The following is a 22,195-nucleotide window of genomic DNA, read 5'->3' as shown; positions in this document are numbered from 1 at the left end:
GTGTGTGTGGGGGTGTGTGTGTGTGTGTGTGAGTGTTTGTGTGTGTGTGTGTGTGTGTGTGTGTGTGTGTGTGTGTCTGTCTGTGTGTAATTACTCTGGCACTTACATGCGCCTCTGCATTGTTGTCGGTTGCGCTTTCTCTTGCGATGGCCAACAATTGAGAGGAGCTCGGTAATCTTCACGGACGAACGGATTCAGAGAGATCAGTGGGAACGCGCAAAGCCTGGGCTGACAGGGCTGAGAGAGAAAGAGACAGAGAGAGAGAGAGAAAGAGACAGAGAGGGGGAGAGAGAGAGAGGGATACAGAGAGGTGGGGGTCTGTCCGTGAGACGCAGAGATAGAAAGAGAGATAGGGAGCAAAACAGAGAGAGGACTTCCCTCAAGTCACTAGTCCACAGCGCACCAGATTTCAGGAAAAAAAATCAGCGTGTGCACACTCAGGCACACACACACACTGACACACACCCTCTCGCTCTGACACACGGAGGTTTAACCGTCTTACCGAGGGCTTTGTTAAACAGTGTACGAGCACAGCAGCTTCAGAAGCAAGCCAAGCCACAATGGAGGAGAATATGGAAGAAGGACAAACACAGAAAGGTATTGTGAAAGAAATTCTGAGTCTTATTTTTAAGCCATTTCTCCACTTTGGTCCATTGATACAGACACACATGCACTTGCATCACTGCTGTTGGATGTGCCAGTGGATCGTCTTCACGTGAACACAGAGATAGACATGTTTGTTCTAAAAAAAAAAAAAAAATCATATTCATATTTATTTGACAGACTGAGTGATTGATTGAAATGCCCATTATTGTCTTTTTTCCATTGTTTCATTGTTTGTTTATGAGATGTCAGTCTGTGGGAGGGCTGCATGTTGAATAGTTGATGGCATGCTGTTTTTAAATAGAGCACTTGTGCTGTTGACTGGGACAGGACACAGGACCATAGGGGCATGTGGGGGGGGGGGGGCAGTATATGGGAATTGTCTTTGTGAGCCATTTATTGGTGCCGTGCTTTCACGCGTGTCTTGATGGGTCACCGGAGACTGGAGGATAGGAACAAATTAGCTGTCTCTCTCTTTCTCCATCTCTGACTCTCTCTATCTTTCTCTCTCCCCGTCTGCCCGGTTATCGTTACAACACTGCCATTACGGAGCAATCACCAGCGCAAATCTGATCAGCACGGCTGTCACCAGCCCTTTGTCCCTCTAACAGTTGTTTGTTTTGTTGAGGGCTGCCATTCATGTGATTAAGAGCAGAACCGTGTGAGTGTCTTTGTGTGTGTGTGTGTGTGTGTGTGTGTGTGCAAATATGTTGAGGAAAAGAGCTTGGAGGGTGGGTGTGTTATTGCAGAGTAGGGGAGCGATATTGTGTTAAAAAAAAAGACAAAAAATTCCTCTAAGAGACTTGTCTCTCTCTCTGGTACGCCTCTATCTCTCTTTTGGTTTCCAAAATAACAAAAGGGAGGGAGCTGAGTGTCATGAATTATCAAAATCTAGATGTTGCTCAGGTTCAAAGCCGTCTTCCACTGAAATATGTGCAGCCAATGAAAGGAGGGCGTAGAGTGAGTGCTGAGACTCAGTCTACCCCTGTGTCCATCCTTAAAGAGATTAGAAGGGAAGAAAGAAAGGATGGGATGTTTTGAGACTTGATTTAGAAGGCAGTGTGGGACTGCTGCGAAGAGGTTGGTTGGTGTCATATTGGTGTTCCGTAGCTCCCTGCCTCCTTTAAGTAACCGTTCAGCTAACTCATTAGACCTGACCCACTTATTATTCAGGGGGACAGGGGAAAAAGCAGGGCAGCTGTAAACATGCTGAATTTGTGTCTCTGGTTCTCTCTCTCTCTCTCTCTCTCTCTCTGTGTGTGTGTGTGTGTGTGTGTGTGTGTGTGTGTGTGTGTGTGTGTGTGTGTGTGTCACTCTCACATACCATATGCCACAAGATCATGTTTCAAAACAAACCTGCCCTGACAGTTTTTTGTCAGAAATATGCTACATAGGTCTTGTTTGTTGATGAAGTATGCTGTGGTTTCTGAGGCATGAGCAAGGTATAAGGTGTTTGGTTGGCTTGAACCTGTCACTGCTGTTCCAATGGGGTGCACACACAGCAGCTTGCGCCCATCTGAAGCAGTCACAATCTCAACAGCTGCTAAATGGGCTTTGGTATTGCCTGCTGAAATTAGTTCAGTCCTCAGAGACTGAGCTTTGTTTGCCCTGCGGGGACAAGCCATTGAGATTTTTGTTACAAGCGTGGTGACATTGGTTTACCTACATATTTCCTGTCACTGGGACCATAATTACATTTCTAAGGGAAAAGGCAGTGCCCCTCCTCTTCCCCGTCAGTCTCTTTCCATTCTGCATCTGCTGGTTTGGATTGCTTCATTGCTGTATGACGGATTGACGGCAAATAGAGACGGAACTAGTAAAAGTGAAGGTATTTATGTAGGTCTCCTTAGACGAGGTTGGTGGGATTAGAGGAGATAGAGCAGGTGCCAGAGATACTGGATAGAGAGAGAGAGAGAGAGAGAGAGAGAGAGAGAGAGAGAGAGAGAGAGAGAGAGAGAGAGAGAGAGAGAGAGAGAGAGAGAGAGAGAGAGAGAGAGAGAGAGAGAGAGATGGAGGGAGAGGATCTTGTTTTCCCTCCAAGGATCTTGTTATTGTGACCAGGGATGGGACAAAAGGAGGGGCAGTATTTGTGTGTGTGTGTTTGTGTGTGTGTGTGTGTGTTTGGGTCTGTGTGTGTGTTTCTGTGTTGCCTGTGTTGTCTGGATTGTAGTGTAAGAGGCCCAGGCAAATACATGGAACTCTTGGTGACTTATGATGGATACCTCATACTTAATCCCTCCCAATGTACCACTGTACATACAAACCGACAAACACACATACAGTTATACACTCATAGCCAATGTGCTAAAAGATCGAGGACCACTTCACAGGTAACAATCTCCGGCGTGGATGGCAAGACACCCAGTCCCTTATAGATTTTCGTTGCAGTAACAGTACAACAGATTCTTTGCGGCTTTTACAACAATAAGAAGGAAACAACAAGCAGAGCACCGCCCACAGCATCAGACCCACAATTTACACTACACACACAACACCTAAGATGAGTGTCCTGCGGGGGGAACTCCAGCAAAGCAGCAGGCCCTGATGGAATGCCTGGACTACTGCTGAAAGGCTGTGCTGTGCTGCCCAAATAGCAGAGGTATTCACCAGCTTTTTCAACATGTCACAGGCTGCTGTCTCCAAATGCTTTAAGACAGACACCACTGTTCCAGTTCCAAAGAAATCAGCCACTAAGAGCCTCAGTGACTCCTGTCCAGTTGCACTCACCTCGATCGTCATAAAGTGGATTTGAGAGACTGGAACACATATCCACAATCCACAATCCACAATCCAGCCACCCTTGATCCCCACCAGTACGCATAACCTTCACACTACTCTACCCCACCTTGAACACCCAGATACATATGTCCGGATGATGTTCTTTGACTACAGGGCAGCACTCAGTACAATAATCCCCAACAAACTGGTCTCCAAGCTCCAAGACTTTGGCCCCAACCAACACCTCTGCACCTGGATCATGGGAACACATCATTCCTCTTCTCTAATACTGAACACTAGTGTTCTTCAGGGCTGCGTTCTGAGCCCCCTCCTTTACATTAACGACTGTGTTCCTGTCCACAGTGCAAACATCATAATTACGTATGCGGACGATACAACAGCAATAAGGTTGGTCTCAGATAACGATGAGTCTGGCTCAGACAATAGCTTATCTCTTAACACCAGTAAGACCAGCTTATCAGCGGCTTCAGGAAAAGAGGTGGTGGACACACTCCAGTTTTCATCAATGGAGACAAGAGTGTCAAGCTTGAAGTTCCTGAGCGTCCACATGTCGGAGGATGTATCATGGGCTGCCAAAAACCACAGCACTGTTAAAGAAGGCAGAACAACGGCCCTACTTTATGAGGTCGCTAAAGAAAGTAAACCTTAGAAAGGACCTGCTTGTCAGCTGCTACTGCTGTAGTATTGAGAACATCCTCACGTATTGCATCTCGCCGTGGCACACCAGCTTGCAGAGACAAGCTCCGCAGCAGGTCATCAACTGCACCCAGAGAGCCATCGTCATGTTTCCACTTAAACTGCATATTATATACTGCATTGCTGCTAATGTTTTACACAAAACTGTTCACTGATACAAGAGGGAATGCTCAGTTTTACGTCCAGAGACATCTCAGGACGGGACCCATGCACACACACGAAATGCATATTGCTTTCCTTCATTTCAAATACCTGTTTACCCTTTTCACTTTTTTAAATTGTATATTTTATATGTAATTCCTCCTATGCAGCTTGGTACTGCACACTGAATCTTGTTGTACATGTACAATGGCAATGAAGGCATTCGTATTCCTACAGTGGCCTTGAGCGACACAGAGGCTGTGGTCATATCAGTGCACCATAGCGCATGGCTTTGGAATCAGGCGTAGATTAATCATTCATCTTTAGCAGATGGCAGAGAGTGGCAGATTAATGCCCCTCTTCGCTGCCCTAAAGTGGATCAGCAGAGAGATGAACCACTGTCATAAAGAGGGTGACACCCCTGTGTGTGTGTGTGTGTCTGTGTGTGTGTGTGTGAGAGAGAGAGAGAAACAAAAAAAGAGCTGGGGAAGAGACAAAATGGAAGGTGATGGCAGCCCATGTAATAATGGTGATGGTGATAATGATTAGCATGATGAGGAGGAGAATAGTCATGGTGGTGACGATGAAATTGACAATCATGTTGATGTAGGATAATGACACCTGTGTTGAGAGACAAGGCCGTTTTCGTCAGATGCACTGCCTAATTTATTTCCCATATGTAAAGCCAATGGCATAATCATACTAGCGACGGTGGGCACAGTACATCAAAATTCTTCTTGAACTTTAGCACTATGTATCTAATTAGAAAACCAGACTGGAAAGACTAATTATATTCCAGCTGAGTTGTACACCAGCCTCTGGCTCGTCTATCAAGTGGTTTTATTATGGATGCCGTATCGATTAGCTTTCTGGACTGCATACAGTGAGTAGTGAAATTAAATACTTGCGCGGGTTCCCTGCGCTCTCTAGCTTCATCAATCAGGGGCTGTTGTTCACCGCATTCTCTCAATGCACTAAGGCCTGATTGATCTGTGACTGTCTGAAGGAAATCACATGCCAGCGGAGCATTATTTAGCCATGGCTCAGATTTACCTTGGAATTGCCCTACTTTTCACCTATTCATTAATTATTTAGAATTCACTAATGGTATGCTCTAAATGACGTAAGGTTCTAACATATGCATGTGTAGTTTATCAACATTTAGTTTCAAAGAACACTTATCACTTATTGAACATCCATTACTAAGCTCAGGTGTTCTGGAAAGGATAGTCTTTCTCTCTTTCACTCTCTCTCTCTCTCTCTCACCCTCTGTGTGATGGCAAGGCAGCCATAAACGTTTTCATTAACTGCAGTCAATCACAGGCCAGTATTGCTAGAGAGACCTGCAGTGCTCCCATAAACCCACACAGCCATGTGTCAGCTCACCTGGCGGAGGACAGCACCATAAAGCACCAAACGATCTCATCATGAGCCATAATCACATTAGTCTGATGAGGTTAGCGGGCAAATCAGGGGCTGGTTAGCGGTGGGTTAACCTGTGAGGAACAGCTCACAGGCTACACACGCACACTACAGTGGCCAGTAGAGCACAAGGATGGGTGACTAATGCTGCACTAGTGTGTTGGTGAACAGTTAGCAGTGGCTAACCATTTGCCGTTTCAGTGCTGGAGGCTCTTGGCAAGCGGTGAAACAGTTGCTTTCATTCGGGACAGTGACTGAGTGTCCTTCTGTCTGGTGCAAGCCTTAATTATGCCAGAACGTTTAATTAGTGTTCCGACCTGAGGAGCAGCCTGTGCTTTGTGGCCGAGGGTCAGCCTTCTTCATGTGGGATTCCTGGATTCCGCGAGGCTCCGAGCACCAGTTGTGATGACAGTCCTATTGCTAACACAACAATGGACAATTTGACACAGAGCTTGAGGGAAACAGCTGTGATGTAATTCTGTTAGAGGATGCCCTCAGCGTTACACTGTGTTGATAGAATCATGTGGCTGACTCATAGGTGAAAAAAAGAAAACGTGTCATGTCTTGTTAATGTCACAGGCAACAGCATTATTGTCATGCAAAAAATGTATACATACTTACTCAAGCAGGTCATATGAGTTTGTTAAGCTGCTGTCAATCATTCTGCGCTCCATGCAGTTATTAAAGCTTTAGACACTGGCCATGGAAACAATGATTAATTACCTATTTTACATGTGAAAGGCTGCGGCCAGTGAGTGCGTCTGTGTCTATGTTCAACTGTACATGCTAGTTTGTTTGCTTCGCATCCATGTCTTTTTTTTTTCACTTTAAAGTTTGTATTTCAAAACAAAGGCATAGAAATCATTCACACCAGAGGCAATTTCCAGCAGGTCCATTAGGACACAGATAACAGGTTTTTGTAGCCTGGCACAAATTGAAACGCTTGGGCTTTCATTGATTCCTTGCCTTTTTTTCTAAGACTTCTCAGCATCTTTTATTCTGAGATGCAGTGTGACAAAGCTCAACTGTGCTGGGCTGTGTTCTGAGCCTTGTGTCTAAAATGGATTCTGTATATTATACAGCTTGTAGACCAAACCTGGTAGACTGGTATTCTTTGAAGGATAACAGGGGCATTTACAGTTAAGGTAATCAAGGCAAACTGCTGGGCATATTCAGCAATAATGTTGAGCAACAGGAATGAGCAACAGGAACTGTCACAGGTGAGTGAGAAAGCAGATATGATACCCTGTCTTCCCTTAAAGATTCTAATTCCGGAAGACAACCCTAACAGAGAAAAGAACACCCGGCCTTTACAGACTAAGGTCCTCTCCCTAGTCTCTCCCTCCTGAGATTGTAGTTGCTTATTTAATTTATTTTCGGTGATTATTCATTCGAATGTGTATGAAATGTGGTTAAACAACCACGCAGCCTGTGCAGCAGCAGAGTAATGAGAGTTAATGAATTAACCACAGCGGAGATATGGTACATTAAAGCAAGAACAAGGGGAAGCACAGCTAGTGAGAATGTGGGCACGGTACCAGGACCAGCTCCCCTAACCATCCGAGCACCATCCTAAACACAACCATCTCAGTCAGCTGTGCTGCTGCTAGTCCATTAGTGAAAGCAGAGAAGTGCTGCTCACACACAGGACAATAACATAAACCTGAGCCTTAGCTGTCCCCTTAATAAGACAATGAACCTGCATTTAGGGCTATCATTTTATGTGACTATTGAGGTATAATCGCTGGTTAGGGTGCATACTGCAGAGATTGCGACTGATGCAACTTTTCTGATTCATTAAATGACCACTGACAACCTGCAGTTGGTAAAACCAAACAGAGCTGAACTGATTCACCTTTAAAGCTGCGAGGCCTCTGTTTAGAGCACTGCAGAGATATCAACCAGCAGGGTTTGGGACCAAGTGCCTTTGTACACTCAGTCACCAGTAGGGGTCCTTTGTTACATGAGGATTTCTGTCTGAGCCTGAAGGGGGTCTTGGTGTTAAGGGCCACGTGTGTGGTGCTGTGACTGCACCCTGAAGGGAAGTGTTTGACCTCTGAGCTTGTCCCTGTGAGGCCTCTGCGCATCGATTGTCACTCTGGGACCTGTGCAGACACACATCACATTAATCATTCACACCTAAAGAATACACTGTTCTTGGAGTGATCCACCATTTCTTTCCACTGTTTGAAGCTACTCAAGCTAAGTGTATGGTTTAAGACTTCCCTAACATACTGCTGTGACTGACATATCTACTGTGTTATGCTATAGTACTGCAGATAACGGTTCATTTTGTATGGTTGTTGGTGCCATTTCCCAAAATAACTAACATAGGTTCCTATAGCGATAGAGTGACAGCTCAGTCCAGGGGAAGTTATGACCTCTATAGCACCACATGTGCAGATATGGCCTGAAGCAGTGGTTTTGGCGTTTAGAGGGACCTCAAAAAGATGAGGTCTGAAACCATTGAGGGTACTAGGTGGCATGCTTTGTGCAACGCATACCGGTATCGCCTTCATGGAATTTAAATACTTCTCAAGGCTGTGGAACAACAGTATTCTACTGGATCATACTTAACTGTTTTGTGAGTCTGTGGTGGTAAATTACCTTCTCACTTTCTTTTGGTTGGGGTTTAGGTAATGAGTAGTTTATTAGTAGATTAGGGAGACTGTGCCTGTGTCCTTGCCTGTGTAGAGAGTTAATTATGCATTTGCAATCTATTTAAAGTGAAAGAAAAAGACAAAAAACGAAAGCATTTTTAATGCTGTAAGAATGCTATTGTTTATATGCTATGCTATTGACAAGCATATATCCCATAAAATCATGCTTGATCTTAGATATTGTGAAGTAAAAGAACAGAAGGTTGATTAAACTAGTAGTAAGTGCAAACAAAAGGCTTTGTTAGATCAATTCGTACAAAGTTTTGAATTTTGAAAATACTGAAGTTGAGCTCATCTTTCACCCACACTTAGGGCATGTGTCCTTTGTGGCCTGAGCTACTGAATTCTATTCAGTGTATCAAATTCCTCACTGCGATCATGTGTTTTTTGGTCTTAAAATATTTATGTGCAGTTTGTAAGTACTTGTCGTAAAGTAGCATAATCCATCCAAACTGGGCCAACAGTCTCTTGTGGTTAGTTGTGGTCAAAGTGCTCTGTTAATGTTCTAAAGAGCACTGATTTAGGTCCTTCAATCATATCACTGTTTACATTGAGACCTGAAGATTGAATCAGGAACACTTGGCTCTCCCAGAATACTTCAATTTCCAATCCAATTTTTATAATAGCTACCCACAGCAACCTGATTTTCAAAGCAATGACTCCTCACACTTTGGTCTTATGCTTTCAAAATGACGCAAAACTAAATTACACACAATTTCAACTGTCCAGTAAAATGGAGGCCACCCTAATGTTCCACCTTCATCGGCCTGGAGTGAAAATACATTTTCAACTTCTGTGACATGACTACAACACAGCTTTTTGCAAATTAACAGCTTAATGTACACACTCTAGTGCTCTGAACACATCCATATTTACAAAGTTTATACATGTAGCTCTTTCTTTTTTCTCCCTACCCACTTACACTCCTTTTGCTCGTTCCCATGGAGAGTCCACCATATTTATTGCCAATTTGCCATTCAAAACCAACAGAGTATGGAAGTTGACCGGTAGTTAGTAGTTTCAAGTGTTATCATTTTCACACTACCTGGTTTCCAAAGGAAAAATGAATGGGATTTCGCAAAATCAGTGAAAATAAAGTGTAAGCAAAAAACAGCAGAAAAGCAGAAAACCTATGCTACTAGCTAGCGACTAATTTCTGACATCAGTGTTACAAATCTCAAACACAACATTGATGTGAGCAATTAGTAGATATGCTTGCTTGGATAATGTTAAAGCTAACCAACAGCTATCTAGTCAGCTAGCTAGTTCGTAACATTAATATGAGAAATTAGTAGCCCGCTAGACAGCTCTGGTTTCGTAAAAATGGAAGTCACAAAGTTTAAGTAGGTCATATTGATCACGATAATCCTGCCCCCAGCTCCTCATGTATGCGGTTCTTGGTTCTAGACCAGATTTTTAGACCTATTTTAAGGTTTCTCTTAAATCTGCAAGTTAAGAACTACTTTTATGCTTTGTGAATACGGCTCCTGGTCTTTACTGGGCCGGTTAAACATCATGTGTAGACTGTCAAGACTAGGATCTGACAGGAGCTCTTTCATGCGGGCATAATTGGCACCTGGCGATTGCTTTGTGGGATCTTCAAGCGCGGTTGGCGGAAATGCTGTCAGCCACAATCATTCACCCTCACAATAAGGTGTTGGAACCAATTACAGACTGCTCTTGCTTTCTTGGCCCCTTGTGGCATCACACATAGTGACCTCATACACATGCGTAGCTGTGAAAGAGCATCAAACAGATATCTCACGTCTTTGGTCTTTCACCCACAGGCAGCACAGTTTGGGGGGAAACAGTTGACTATATAATACAGTATGCTGCGCAAAGTGCATATGATCTTTTTTTAAGGGTTACTTGAAAGCAATGTTCATCCTTTGTTGCTCTTGGAAAAAAACAAGAGGGCTGTGTGAAGACTGATGTCCATGGATGTTGGTTGGGTTGCATCACACATTTAGCCAAGCTGGGAGGGCTCGTGAGATGCTCAAAGGCATAAATTGTAGAGTAAGAGATGGAAATCAAAGAGCAATTCAAAATCACTTGTGTAGTTTTGATTGGCAGCTCTGAAAATTGTTTTAGGGGATGGTTGCTGTGCTGCCACTGACAGCAAGCATCACATGCCACTCACCAGGCTTTGACTGGCGAGGACGCAACATGTTGCTGATTATCCTCCCAGCAGAGGAGAACTGGGGAGAGGAGGCTGCTTTATCCGTAGCCCAGAGGAACACCCCATGTTTCACAATGAGTGTACAACCACAGACCACACACACGCACGCACACACACACACACACACACACACACACACACACACACACACACACACACACACACACACTCTCACACTCACACAGCTAGAAGCATTGTGGACATTTACACAGGCAAGCTGAGGTCCCAGTGCTGGTTTGCGGTGCGGCACAAACTAAAGATGCCCTTAATGCACTGGTGATGATCTTAAAAGCTCTCCATTAAGGCTTCTAATGAGGGGCTACTCTGAGAGATTGTTTCTCCATATGGTCATCATTAAACTTTAAAGAGGGGAGATACGTCGATGCTTTGCATGGCCACTCAAAAACCCATAAGGAGACAACACCACCTGGGTCCCAACGTCCCAAAGCCAATAGTCTGACCAGCAATTACCCTCACCCACAAATCATATCTCAATACTCCATAACTCATTATGGAAGACCCATAAGACTGTCAACAAACATGCTGAAATCATGAATCACCTTTGGATAAGAGCCAGTGCTATTTTGTATCCAAACATCCAAAAGAACCACAGCAGTGTTTTCCAGCTCTTTAGTTCATTGCCTGTCATGGTAATTGCATTCCCTATGATTTATACTTTCCTGTTCTACCAAGTGTTTAAATATGCATTCACATTAGCAGTCTATCTGGATGTGTGGGTGACGTGCTCAGGGTATGGAGATTTACCTGAGCTCAGATTCCATTAGGTCGATCTGACAAGGCTTGTTTGGTTTGTTAGAGTTTGCAGCATGTAGTGGAATCAGCTTAACCTGTATGTGAGTAATGTCTGTCTGTGTCAAACAGCTGGCTTGGTCAGATGGCTCACAACCTCAGTGCAGGCTAATCAGTGGCATCAGGGAAGCCATTTAAAATTGAGACAGAAAATGGCTCCCGTTGAAAAGCGGGGAAATTTAAATAATTGGTGAACATGACTTTTAGCCCTTTTTGATGCAAAGTGAATAAATAACAATGGCTATAATGGCTAGCAGCCATTTTGAGCCGATTGAGGCGCTGATATAGCCATATTAATTTGCATGACAAAAACCCCACATGATTACACTGTAACGGAGGCAGACCTCAGCTCTGCATCTCTCAGATGTGATTCCTTTACTCTTGCTAATTCATTGTTGTGCCGACAGCACTTGTTTACAGGACTTATCGATGTTGAACAAAAGCATTTTGTCATTAAAAGTTTAGTTTGAGCCCTGACCCCATTCTCTCAACAGTGACGACTCATCTATTGCAGATGCTCGCTATCAAGCCTTGCAGAGCTTATGTTTTTTTTTTTTTTTTAACGGCCCTCTGAAAAGGCAGTTGACTCCTGACAGAAACTTTTCCATGAAGGTCTATTTGTACTGCACTGACCCCAGGGCCTGTGCTCAGCCACAGTTCGATGAATCTCAGACTTGGCGGACAGAATCCCCTCATCACACAGACAAAAGCAGGCGCTTCAAACAGTGCCTCTCATTCACAGGCCCGGGCCTGCGGACTACTGGATCAGAAACACTGGCCTTACATAATCTGGCTGTGGCCACCTTGTCTTCATGTCCGCGGAGGACGCATCGGGCCTTGTCAATACAATAGAGAATAGACGCGACTGGCTCTCTGTCCCTCGGCCAGCCAAACTGGTGCGCAAATGAGACCATAGAGTCTTCGTTTAGTTTGCCCAATGGAGCACACTAGCCAGAGAGTGCTAGCCAAATGACCAGGGCATCTAAGGGCAGAGGCCTGTGGGGACTATGGTCTGACTGGAACTGGGCAATGACAATGCCAGCCAGCCCACACAGGGCCCTGTTATTATTGATGACCTGATGTGCCTTATCTTTCAGGTGAAATAGTTTAATAGAATTTTTTCTATTTCTTTATTTTTTTCTTTTGGGGTGGAGGGTTGTTTAAGATGGTGTAGTGAGTTTGAACAGAACTGGACAACTGAGAGGCGATAAGACATTCATCAGGTTTTCACTGACATCGGATCCAACTGCCTTCATGTGGGAATCCCTGGTGCCATAAAGGTCTTTTCTCGGCTGTCCACCACAGGTCATCTATCTTGAATGACATGATCTGACTGTGATCAGCGGAGCCACCTTTAAGCCCTGACACATCTAACCCGCTCTTGACGTTTTCATGTTGTCTCTTTTCATTCAGTTTTCTTTCTTTCCCTCTCCCTGTGGTAACCGTGTGTCTCTCTTTCCTTCTGGCAATGGGCTTCTTTAATTTTAAGATATCCACTGAAAGAATGATAACTGGTCAAAACTGTACAGAACAGTACGGATACAAGTCATTTTGTCAAAACTACTTCCCCCAGTGTAGAAAGAACTCTTCTTTCTGTCTTTCTGTCTGTCTTCAGCACAGATCAAGACATCACAGAGTATGCCTTGATCCCTGCTGAATTGCCTATAGAGAACAATTATTCTGGGATTAGTTAGGAAACAGTAAAAGTTTCTCCCTGCCCTCCTCCATGTTCTGTTCCAATAGTGGGTCTCCAAACCTTCTCCATTGTCCTGCTGAATTTGCTGACATACAGTAAGTGGGTCATCACACCCAGGCTGGCAGAATTTGCACCATTCCGTCGACATGGTAACGACTCTGGTCAATTAAACAGGCATAGACAAGTCAGGAATGAGACAGAAGCCTTGTGTGTATGTGTGTGTGGTGAAATGCTAAGTGTTGTGTTTTAAAGGTTGTGTTTTTTTAAAGCTCCTGGGATACCCAGGCAACTATCTGTCCACCTCTCTACTGTGTGTAGAGAGTCATAAACATTATTGAAGACTAGGCCATACATGTCCCATTTCCGCCACTTCCCTTAAGTGCTGTATCTCACCCGCACCGATCATGTTGAGTGCCATTCAAAACTCATTTTTTTTAGCACAGTGCTAAGAGACCTAACTATTTGATATACTGCAGTACCTGCTACCTGCTATATCTCCCCCTAGGCCTTTGTCTTCCAATTTATTTATTTTTTGATGGGGATTGTTATTGTCGGTGGGGCCTCAACTCCTCCATTAAGCTGTCATGGAAAAGATATGAATGCGCTGTATGGTGGGTGTGTGTGTGTGTGTGTGTGTGAGGAGTTTTTATTGAGGGGGGGGGGTTGTTTAAAAAGAAGGGTTTTAGAGTAAAGTCTCGTCTTTCAATTAGCCACTGGCCCTTGCTTTATGAGGACATGCCTGCTCTTTTCTTCTCCTCTGTAGTAGCCATTAGATAATTATGACCTCTGACCCTCAGAGAACACAACAGCCTGCCCCACCCCACCCCCTGTAGCTGTGAGACAGATGGAGAGAGTGAGTGTGAGACAGGGAGGAAGGACTTAAACAGAGGGGTGGGGCGTGATAGTGGTAGAGGGAGAAAGAGGGGGAGGAGATGGGGTGGGGCGAGAGGTGCTCCCTTTGTCACCAGGGAGACGCCTTTTTGCCCACTTGCCGTGCGGCTGCTGTCTTCCATCTGAGCCCAGTGAAACGGGGTCATGTTACAATAACACATTAGGGCTGTTGGGGTTGTTTGTTCAAACAATGGCTTTAATGGAACATTTGATTAGCTAGCTAGCTAGAAACAATGGGTGTGGAGCAAGAAATATATTTTTTCTGCATATTTATGTTTGGTATATATTGGTGTATATTATTGGTGTCTGTTATGTTTCTAAACAGAATACCATGCAACCCACATGCACATACAACACAACCCTATAACATATCGACACTTCTCACCACATGAACACACACAGTGAAACACATACACATACCCCTAAGTGACATGATGCAATGGTACAGTATTGGAGTGATTGAGGTAGATATAAAGAGATGAATGAGAGAAAAGAAAGGGAGAGGGAGGAGAGAAAGAGGGTGAAAAAAGAGAAGACGACAGCGAAAAAGGGAGAGTAGGAGAATGAGATGGAGATTGGCAGAGTGAGAAATATGAAGAGAAAAAGAGAGAATGACAGAGACTGTGAAGAAAGAGAGTGAGCTGGAGAGAGCGAGAGAGAGAGGGAGAGAGAGAGAGAGGGAGGGAGAGAGAGAGGGAAGTGTGGGGCTGTGGCTGAATAATTGATGGTGATGGCAGGCACATCTCCGAGCAGCGCTGCGCTGGGCTCTGAATTATGGATGAGGCCCTCCTGCATGTGCTAACTCCCCCTCGCCCGTTTGTCCTGCTTTAACAACACTGGCTCCGTCAGGGCGCGTAAATGCTCGGCCAACGCATCCCTCCACCCCTCCCGCAGGTGATAGAGCTCAGCAGCTCCAGAGGGTGGGGAGGGGGGTTGAGAAATCCATTCAGTGAGATCGCCCAGATTTAGGTTGTGCACTGCTCGATTTACTGTGAAGCAATTAGCTTGGCAGGTGAGCAGACAGTGAACTGATAAAGGGTGGTGCTGAAGAGTCTGAGGGATGACCTGTCCTCTCCACTACCACAGACGGTGGAGTGGAGCTCGGTAGAGCATGGGAAATCATCTACAGGGAGAAGACATTGAGCAGCAAGGCAGCATGGATCTGACCCTACCACTGTCTATCCCAGAGCTTTAAATATCTACCATCGTTAGGTCAGAGAGTTGGAAGTACATGCACACTGAGAGGATAGTCTAATGCAAAGCGTTTGACAGGACAAAACAGTTGAAACCTGTATGTAGCACTGCTGGTACAGACTTCACCTCCTGACCTCCGGAGGGCCTCCTGACATAGACCCACACTCAGTTAGAAGGACCCTTGGCTTTCAGGTCAAGGACCCTTGGCTTTCTACTTAGCATCTGAACAGCATCAGGTGCACCATTGGATCAATGCTGATGCTGTTCAGATGCTAAGTAGATTAAAGCACACATAGGGTTAGCCTGACACAGGTATCTCCCAGCAGTGAGGGAGATGTCTGAGAAAGCCATGCTGAAGCGACATCCCTCAAACCAGCTGATGTTTGCGATGCCTGACAGCCGGCGATTCTGCCTTTTCTCCAGGGTTAGATATCTGGCGACCATACGGTTAGAAAGATATAGAGAAAGAAAGGGAGGGGGAGAGAGTGAAAGGGCGAAAGAGAGAAGGAGAGACAGAGAGAGAAACCAGCAGCTTCGCACTGCTGTTCCCAGCGGCACAGCATGGAATGCTGATGCTTCTGTTTCTCTCTCCAATGCTCTTCTAATATCCAAGTCCTCTTCTCATTTGCCCAGGCGGAGTAACTCAGTGATGTTTCATTCACATAGTATGTGTTCCATTTGTTACTTATCTATACTATGACAATAACTATACAGTACAGTCACAACTACTCTCTCATACACTTGTAATGCAGTTATAGTTCAGTTTATTAACCGTCTTTACATCTAAATGAACCTCTGAGCACTGAAGTTTATGAGAGGCCGTGAGTGGATCATAAAACCTAAAGCTTTAGCTGTAAAATGCCATTTACTGTAATGAGTGTGCATTGTGAGTGTGTCGAATAAGAGTGTGCTGCAAACAAGCGATCAGATATCACAAATACTGAAATTTGTCCACGAATAAGGGTCTGAAACCAGACTAGGCTGGGTTTAACCCTCATCAGAGGCCTGGTCATGACAGCGATTTGTTGTCACTCCTCCTGTTGTTCGGCCGCAATTAGTCCAGCTCGGTGTCAGTTTAAGAAGAGTACAAAGCAATCAACACAATATGGGTTTCACTCGTTCACACATTTTAATGAGTCTCTGCCATGTTGGCAGCTCAAGTTGTCCCCAGCAGGAGTTAAGGCAGGCACAAGTCAAGGCAGGCACACTGGAGGGTTACCATGGTTTCCGGTCCTCACATCCCCTAAAAAGATTGAGAGAACAGTGGGACACTTGACCTACCAGGGTGCGTTGTTCAGTTCAACACAACCATTTGTGTCCCATAAGATAGTATAAAGCTAGTATTTTGATATTTTATGAACCTGTTGTATGAAATGTAAATGTTTTTGTAATGCTAATCTACTGGTAGAGTAGTATGTGAGCTAAGATACAGCACAGGCTGCATTGCCTCACTTTCAGCGGCCTCACTCAACTGAGGTACGGTGCATTTAGAATGGTGCTATTTTAGGCTTTGGTTAGGATCTTTCCAAGTCTCCACGCGCTCATACCAAGTGAACCTCCTTGCTTCCTTTTTTCAGTGGGAGACTCAGTGATGCATCTCCTTCATGGTCCTGAGCCAAGCTGCCCAAAGCTGGCCCGGTGAAAAAGGCTGGCAGGTTCACGTCTCAGATTCCCTCAGCTTGGCTCGGCCAAAGCCGGAGGTGGCAGGGTGTTGGGGCGCGGCTTGTCTTTAAGCCTGTTACAAGAATCTGAACCTGTTAAAGCATACAGGTCATAACAGGCGAAGGGGACGTGTAATTGGTTACTGGCGTCACCGGGATATTTAAACACCAACACCACAGTTAGGTTGAAGGATCTGCTGTCTAAATGACCACTGAAATTACACATCGAGGATGTCTGAATTACTGGGTGTGAAACTGTCAAAGGACGACAAAGACAACAATCTCCTGCGTTATGTAAAAGCTACCAGGAGGAAAAAAATAAGCATAAAATCATGTTTTACATCAGTGGTCAGCATCTGACTGAACTGGGTGTAAAACGTGTATGTTTCACTTGTGCCATCAGGCAGCTTGTGCTAATCACGCAGCATGGTTGCAGCCTGATGTGGTTGGAATAGAACACTTATTTCATTCAGTTTTGTTGCAAGTTCTTTTTTCCAACATTACCAAAATGGTCTTATCCATGTCCACAGCTGGCATTTTCTCTTCTGTTCTCATTATTCAATTGCACCTCTCGATTTTGTAATGGTGGGGGAGACGATTGCCCTGTTGTGCCAGTCAGATCATGAAGAGAAGGAAACAGTTCTGGGTGGAAACAGTCCATCAAAATCACTTGATGTTACCTTGCAGCGGTGTTGCTTGCATGATACCAGATCAGTTTGTGTTTTCACGTGACTCCTTGTATGACTACTTGGCTCAAGGAATATTTTCTTGTGTGCTAATTAAATGACACAATTGGCCAAGACAATTGGGTTATCTTTAGTGCACCTATGAAAAGGTCATACCACCCATTTACATTCTGATGTTGTCAGATGCAACCCATTGCCATTTAAATGGGACAACTGAATTTTAAAATAGAGAGATGCTTCTTATTTAAAAAAGAAGAAGAACTGTGCTGCATTTGAAACCATGGAAGTTTCCTACGTGTTCAGAAATAATGATTAAAAAAAGCAAGGCATGCTGCTCAACAATATTTAAATAGACGTCTGGGGGAAATAATTAATGAATCTGCCATCAGCAGCCCCCTGTGGTGAGAGCATTATGGGAGTTGTCAGTGAGATGCCGATGCATTGTGGGATTGCAATGCTGACAGAGGTAGCCGAAGGGAGAGAAAAGCTGTTTTACCCTTGCATGTTCTGATCATGTACCAAACATTGAATTCCAGTCATTTCCTCTTGCATGTGTGTTCGGCATGGTTGAAGTTCCCTCTTGGCTATGCAACTCTTAAGATTGAATAATGATGACCTGAGAGAGTATGCCGTGCCAATGGGGCTCTTCCCCTGGCTCCTTTAGGTTTCATTGTACAGGGCTGCCCCATCGTGATAAAGCAATCGCACTGCCACTCCGCCTATCAGCAGGAGGTCTGCTCCTCAGGATACATGTACTGTATGAAAATTGTGCAAGCACAAGGGAGACTGTGTGGTTCTTTTTTGTTCCTTCTTTGACTCTCTCTTTCTGTCTCTCTCTTTCTTTCTCTCTCTCTCTCTGTGGTTGTGTGTGTGTGTGGTTGTGTGTGTGTGGTTGTGTCTGTGTGTGTGTGTCTCTGTGTGTGTGTGTGTGTGTGTGTGTGTTTGTGTGTGCGTGTGTGTGCGCATATCTGGCAATAACAAAAAATAAAAAATAAACGTCAGTGTCCTCCTGTACTAAATTATGGCTTCAGCATAATGCGCGCTAATTGCAGATGTCCCAGTCTCCATAATTCACACTTTTTACAGTGCACTGTAAAGTCTGCCAGAGCTCCTCATGTGCCTGCTAGCTCCATGACATTTATGGAGGAGTCTTTGGAGCCCTTTGTGATCCATCAGCCGTATGCTGCCATTTGAAACACAACAAACTGTTTGCTGAGGAACACCTGTCAACATTAATGACAAGGTGGACAAACACGGTCGTGATGCACCAGCACGCTATCACTCACATGCACATGCTCTCACTGCTTTCAGCAGTTACCGCTATATCAATTACTCTCTCAATGAGATGACAAGTGGATGGTGAATCAGTTTACCGAAATAAAAAACAAAAACAGGTAAAATAACATTAGTTCTTGAATAACTGCAAATTAGTCATTTGTGGCATATGACGGATACAAACATATCATCTAGGCACACCAGTGAAAATACCCAGTCCTCGAGTCAGTCAGTCAGATGAGAGAGTGCCTGCGGTGAGATGAGGTGCGAGGGCCCTTACACTGGAGCCTACTCTAAAATAAAGGTTCCCATCCTCCACCGCCACCACCAGTCTCCAGAGGTGTTACATCTGTGGTGGCCTGTCACACAGACCCAATACCACTGACTCATGACGCTGCTTAGTATTCCAGTCAGCTCTGGAGCTGGCGCTGGCTGCGGCTAACTGTGCGTGTCTGCCTCTGACTCACTGCACTGAGGAATGGCCCCGCCAGCCAGCCTGCAGATGCTGATTGCAAGCCGGACACCACACGAGAGGAGGCCCAGGTAGACAACTGGGTTTGGAGACATTTGTTGAGATCCAAATGTACTGTACTGAAGAGAAACTGAGGTTTTTTTTTCTCCTGTGTGGGGAAGACTGATGCAAGGCAGACTAATTTAATTTGCCTCTACACTGATGTCGCATTGATTACTGCTAATGATGAATATAAAGTCATGCAGTGTTAATAAACTCATTCCCATAAGTAATGATAGGCTATAGGAATATTTTTGTGGTTTTAGCTGTAGAAGCAGTGACATTCCGTCTATTATTAAGTGACAGTTCTTTATGCTAACAGCCATAGTTAACAAATGAGCCACTGTGCTTTACCAACAGATAATTAAATCAGTGGCCAAATTAAAAAGCTAATTTCACAGATGGATGAGCCACAATGAAGAGCCTAACAATGCAGGATTGGATTGCAACAAATCAATTGGGCCATCGACACATAGGAGCTTCCAGTACATTCTGGGTCAAATTGGTCTGTACTCTTTGATAAATATATCAACAGAATAAGATTGCTGTTTTAGAAATATGAAGGGCATGCATTAAATCTTTAAACATATAAAAAGCCAATAAACTCAATACACAGTATACATTTCCCCAAGTTTCAGAAGTGGAACAGAGTTCCCTGATTGGCTTCAAGATTAGCCCCCAACTTTCCTCCATAGTCGACGTCCAGTGATGTGGAGGATCGCTCTCGGATGGAGAGCTAAAATGGCTACTATGAAAAGATCTATGGCCACATAGGTATGTCAGCCGGAGAACGATTGGTTTTGGCTGCAACCAGGTCTCTTATTCTCTCTTATGCTTCTTTTCAGGCTTTATGGATCTCCCTTTGCCTTTTCACAGTAATGTTTTAAATGGATTTACATGACTGTCACTGAATGACTACTAACTGTAGTATATTGATAGGGTTGATTATGGTGGTTGGCCCTTTAATCATGCCAAGTAAGAGTCCTTGGATATTGTGGTACAGAACTGTGATGAAACACTGAAAAGTGCTATTGTTAATTGAAATTCCTAGGCAGGAGTGCATAAAATGTCTTATTTTTTCATTTCTCTCCAGAGCTTCCCTCCTAAGGGGCAGAAGTAAGAGAATTACCATTTTAATGAGTTCCAGCTCAGGTGAAGCCTGAACCTGTGGACTGAGACTGAGATATGGAGCTGTGCTGAAAACTTGCTGCCGTGCGGAGGGATTGGAGAGCATCCACCTTCATACTGCTCAAGCAGCTAGCACAGCCCCATCAGCCTACATGTCCACCCCATGCTGTGTGTCACTCAATATCTCCCTAAATAACAGCTCATCAGTCCCACATTAGTTTGTAAATGAGACAAATGCAGACCCTCGCCTACCAGTCTGGTGCCTGAGTGGATGTCAGGTAGTTTCAGGACTGCATAAGGAGACATTCCTATCAGGATGAGTCAGGAGTGTGGGTGGGTGAGACATATTGCACTTTGACAGATGAGAGTGACCTCATAAGGCATGGATGTGATCTCTACCGAAGCACCCACTCATTGCATCTCTTTGATCGAGATTTTATGACTCACGCTGCATCAGAATTTGCATTCATTTTCTGATTGCACTGATTAGGTAGATGGAAGGATTATCAGAGGACTAAATCTGATTGCAAGTGGTGACCACAGGAAGATGCTCTCTCTGACTAATCCTGAATAGACTAGGTTCTATGTATAACTTAAATATACTGTTTCAGTCATTCGATTTTCTCCATGAGAGCACATGGTTAGTGACTGACAACTTGATCTCAGGGACTGGTCATCTTAGGGTCATACCTGAATCAGTTGGATGGCAAGACTGGATGGGTGCTGGGATCCTTATCTATGTCTGTAAATACTCAGTTGAACATGCCCTGACCATGACACATGTCAGTGGAGGTTGTAAGGTCTTGCTACTAGCTGACCCATAGGAGTGTCTGTCTTTGTGGGCACACTAGACTATCACGGCCAGCACAGAGAGAGCTGCCTCTGACAGTGTTTTAAGAGGGTCAGGACCAGGGTCTAGAGGGCTCGAGGGGCTCTAACCACTCTTATGGGGTCAGTCTGAGGCACATCAGACAGTTGGCTGTGACTGACCCATTCTGTATGGGCAGGGGGGGTGGGGGGGTGTAACTGGTGTACTCCTGCCCTCAGACAGAGAACATGGGATGCAGCAGCCTCCCACTGTGAAATCTGGCTTAGTCATCCAATTACCCAATCCGGGGGGAGGGGGTCATGTTCTGCGATATGGAGGGGGATTGTCTGTGAGGATCAGCAGGGGTTACCCAAGATTACCCTCAGACTTCACTGAGAGAGGGGTGGTGCTGGTCAGGGCCATACGAGAAAGAGCTCATTGGGGCATGAAAGTACAGCCCGATGGGTCCACCTATAATTGGGGAAGGGGATGTGTTGGAGACCCAGGTTAAAAAAAGAGGTGCTTTTAGCCTCCTTGCAATCCCACTGGTGGACGAATGCCAACAGTCCATGACTGAGTAGGCCACCATGTTTCCGGGATGCTTGATGGCATGTTTATGCTAATGGGAAAAATGTTATTATCATCAGTGAGGCATTCAGTCATCTCCAACACGCTGTGTGTAATGATAAATAAACACACCAGTCCAGACTGCAGCGGCTGATCTCAGTGCCTGGTTGAATGCAGTCTAAAAGAGAGCGAAGACAGTTTTTTCTTCTTTCCCCCCCATTTATTTATTGGGTTATTCAGCTTCCTGTTTTGCTGACTGCAAATAGCTGACAATGGCATTCGTGGGTCCGGTCCTGGGGGCATCCAATCAAATGGAAAACCCTCTGACTCTTTTCAGTGTTATGGAATGAGGATACTCTATGCAGTAACATTAGCATTCTACCCAGGCCAGGCAGATTGCACACAGATTCCAGTGGTGCAGTGCTGTTGAGGAAGACTAGCACGTAGTTTCTTCCTGGTACTGCTATCCTCACTGACAAGTATTTAACTGCAGATCTTAAACTGTGAAACTCTGCGCCTGAGACAGGA

The 22,195-nt window shown here is 44.8% G+C and overlaps 1 protein-coding gene across 3 annotated transcripts in view; it reads left to right on the top strand.

The window, feature by feature from the left end:
• Window positions 1-22,195, top strand: part of gpm6ab (glycoprotein M6Ab) — a 62,366-nt gene that overhangs the window by 28,824 nt on the left and 11,347 nt on the right. The window contains exon 1 of one of the 3 annotated variants that reach the window (XM_031559554.2): window positions 87-597. The exons of 1 other annotated variant lie outside the window; for it this stretch is intronic. In XM_031559554.2, the coding sequence (XP_031415414.1) occupies window positions 561-597 (37 nt within the window). In that variant the 5' untranslated portion in view covers window positions 87-560. Of the gene's footprint in view, window positions 1-86; window positions 598-22,195 lie in introns of those variants that run through there. One more of the 3 variants, XM_031559553.2, reaches the window with a different exon arrangement.

This window comes from Clupea harengus, chromosome 22 (genome assembly GCF_900700415.2).
Source record: "Clupea harengus chromosome 22, Ch_v2.0.2, whole genome shotgun sequence".
Taxonomy (NCBI): Eukaryota; Metazoa; Chordata; class Actinopteri; order Clupeiformes; family Clupeidae; genus Clupea; species Clupea harengus.
The sequence above is the reverse complement of the archived record's forward strand: the minus strand, read 5'-3'. Positions and strand labels throughout refer to the sequence as shown.